The sequence below is a fragment of the Vombatus ursinus genome, unplaced genomic scaffold (assembly GCF_900497805.2).
Source record: "Vombatus ursinus unplaced genomic scaffold, bare-nosed wombat genome assembly UNPS02014935.1, whole genome shotgun sequence".
NCBI lineage: Eukaryota > Metazoa > Chordata > Mammalia > Diprotodontia > Vombatidae > Vombatus > Vombatus ursinus.
In genome coordinates, this window is record NW_020954713.1 from 7538869 (window position 1) to 7542151 (window position 3283).

The 3283-nt window shown below is 36.3% G+C and overlaps 1 protein-coding gene across 1 annotated transcript in view; it reads right to left on the reverse strand.

Moving 5' to 3' along the window:
• The window catches only part of PIWIL1 (piwi like RNA-mediated gene silencing 1), a 63273-nt gene that overhangs the window by 14294 nt on the left and 45696 nt on the right, over positions 1-3283 (reverse strand). The window contains exons 16-17 of the mRNA XM_027844243.1: positions 764-834; positions 288-450 (exon numbers count right to left, since the gene is read on the reverse strand). Of these exons, the coding sequence (XP_027700044.1) occupies positions 288-450; positions 764-834 (234 nt within the window). The remainder of the gene's footprint in view (positions 1-287; positions 451-763; positions 835-3283) is intronic.

Consider the following 3283-nt stretch of genomic DNA (forward strand, 5'->3'; position numbering starts at 1 on the left):
GTCTGAGGCCGTATTTGAACTCAGGTCCTCTTGAATCCAGGGCTGGTGCTCTATCCACTGCACCATACAGCTGCCCCAAGAACAATTTATTAAATGCATAAAACACGCAGGATTACAAAGAAAGTCAATTGTATTAAAGTAGAAATATAATCTTTCCCATCCCCTTAAGTCTATCCCCTTGGGGGAGCCTGTGGAGCCCAGGTTAAGAACCTCTGATATAGACTACTTTTAAAGATTAGAGGTAATAGTTTGTTTCAATAATCACTTTATAATCCACATGTACTTACTTGTAAGAATAATTAGGACGAGAATTTAGGCATCTCAGCATCTGAGGTACTTCATAATCCACCATAGTTTGAAGTTGACCATCTCCTACACCATCCCGATACACGAAAATAAACTTAGGTAATGGACATTGTTTATTGTTTTTCTTCCAGGCATCTAATGCAGCTGAAAAGATATCAAGAAAATTAAGATGAACTGTAATCTGAAAAAAACATCCTTGGTTCTAATTGTGAAGCAACATTTGTTGGTGTTGTTGCTTGTAACATTGCTCAACTTAAACTAATCTTTCATTGCTTGCTATCTTGGGAAAGGGGGAGGGGAGGGAGAGAGAAAAAAATTTGGAACTCAAAATCTTATAAAAGCAAATGCTGCAAACTATATATATAATTGGAAAAAATAAAATACTATAAAATGAAGGGGAAAAGGAAATAAACTAATCTTTCTTGAGATATTGGTAATTAGGTACTGAGAAACTTACTTTCTAAGCAAGACATGAGGCCATCTAGAAACTCCTGCCCTGGCTTTTGAAGGAAACACCAAGAATACCACCTGTTAAGAGGGAAAGAGTCAAATTCACATAAATTTGATTTTTCTACAATATAATAATAATTATTACAATGCAACAGTATTATATAATGTTTTACATTATAATATAATATAATGGTAATTGTAAGTAGCATTTATTTATATAGGGCTTTAGAGGACAAGATTGTATTTGGGGTTCCTGTCTCATTGGAGAAGTTTAATGGAAAGTGGACATTGGGCTGTAAAATGGGACTTTATGTCCCAGTATCTGTATATCTCTATGTCCATTTCTCCTGAGGCAGCTAGATGGGGCAGTGGATAGAGCCTGGGGCTTGGAGTCAGGAAGACTCATCTTCCCGAGTTCAAATCTTTCCTCAGACACTTACTACCTGTGTGACCCTGGGCAAATCACTCAACCCTGCTTGCCTCAGTTTCCTCATTTATAAAACAAGGTGGAGAAGGAAATGGCAAGCCACTCCAGTATCTTTGCTAAGAAAACCCCAAAATGGGGTCATGAAGAGTTGGAAATTACTCAATAACTACGTGTATATATATATATATATATATATATATATGCATGTATGTATGTATTTTTACTAGCTTTAAAATGCACTAAGACTTTGGGAAAATACTACATTATCTCATTTGGTCTGTGTAATCATCCTATGAAGGAAGTGCTATTAGTACTCCCATTTTACAGATAAGTAAACTGAGGCTGACAGAGGATAAGTGACTTGCCCAAGGTCACATAATTAGTAAAAGTTTGAAGCAGGATTCCTGTTTGGGTCCAGTACTCTATCCACTGTATCACCCAGCTGCCCTGTTATGAGATATTATTTCTCATAATACCTGTTATAATTCTACCTGAGACTCTCTTCCTTCATATTCAAAGAGTCTGATTTCATCCATATGGATACACTTCCCACTTATACACATCACAATATCTCCCCCAACCATATCTCCCCATATGCCTCAGCAGAGGGTTTCATGAATTGTTGCGCCCCAGTGCTCTCCTCAAATCACCCATGCGATCAAAGCCTTTACAACCAGGGAGTACTTGCCAGAAACTTAGGCTTTGCTGGGGCAGGTTACTTCATTCTTATGAGGAGGCATCCAAGTGGTACATGCAGAACGTTTTGAGAGACATTTTTTACATGGATGTCCAAGTTAACTAGAAAAACCCATAATGATCTGCTCTTGAGAAAGCTCTAACTTATCAGGAATGTGTGAAGTCTACAACTACCACTGAACATAAGCAACATCCTAGTTTATGTGTTTCCATTCACTGTCACTGCTTTTTGAGAAAAAAAAAAAACACTATCCACATTTCTCTTTATTAATTTATTTTAAATTAAAATACACAATAAGAAAAGAAAAAGGAACATATTACAAACAAATACAAAAGAAAAAAAGCATTGCCATGTGCACAGCAGGACATAAGATTCAAAATATACAGCAATAAATTTCCACTTCAAGAAAACCTATATAATAATTACTATACATTGGGTTGAGAGCTGTCCATCTTTTCTTTGCTTCCTTGTTAAGTTTTCTTCTGTTCTCTGCTGTGCACTTTTTACTTTGTTCTTTTTTGCCCCCTTCCTCCCTCCACCAAGAACGCTACAATTAAGCATGGATGTGTGTGTGTATATATGTATGTATATGTGTGTACACACACACATATACACATACATATATGTATAATTACATAAATATACATATACTTAGATATCTATATGCATATTCAGACGTACATATATTCATATGCATCTATGTAAGACTGTACTATACTAGTTTGTCCTCTGTTCCTCTAATTTTCCTCCCTAAGTCCAAGTCTTTCCATATTTTTCCAAGTCCACCAATTCATCGTTTCCTACACCACAGCAATATTCCAACCTTGTACTAGTTGTTTTAAATAGTCTAAAACAATATTAATATGGCTGACACGTAGTTCAGTTTCCCTATTTTTCTCTTCTGATTAAATCTATTTTAGCTTTAACCTTGCTTGAGATCATGATTACTACTGTTTTCCTCCCTAATAAATTCTACTCCTGATCTTTACATTTCTGTGTATCTCTTATTTCCTATTCTTCCTGACCCCTCTACTTTACTTCTACCCACTACCCTGCTCTCCTATTACTTAACCAACCCCCTCCAAAGATCCCTCCTCCTTTATCCTCTCACTTCAATCCTTTCCCCTTATCCTCTTGTTTCTATATCAATTTAGAAGACTTTTATAGCCTTCCATATATATATTATTTCCTCTTTATCTCGGGCCCATTAACCTACACACCCTTCTATACTCCTCCCATCCTATTCCCTTACCCTCTTATTTCTCTATAAATTTAGAAGACTGTTATTCCCTTTAAATTTATATGTTTTTCTCTCTTTAACCCAGATCTGATATGAGGATTCCCTCCAAAAATCCCTCCCTTATCCTCTCCCTGCCCCCTATCCCTTCAGCCTTTTATTTCTT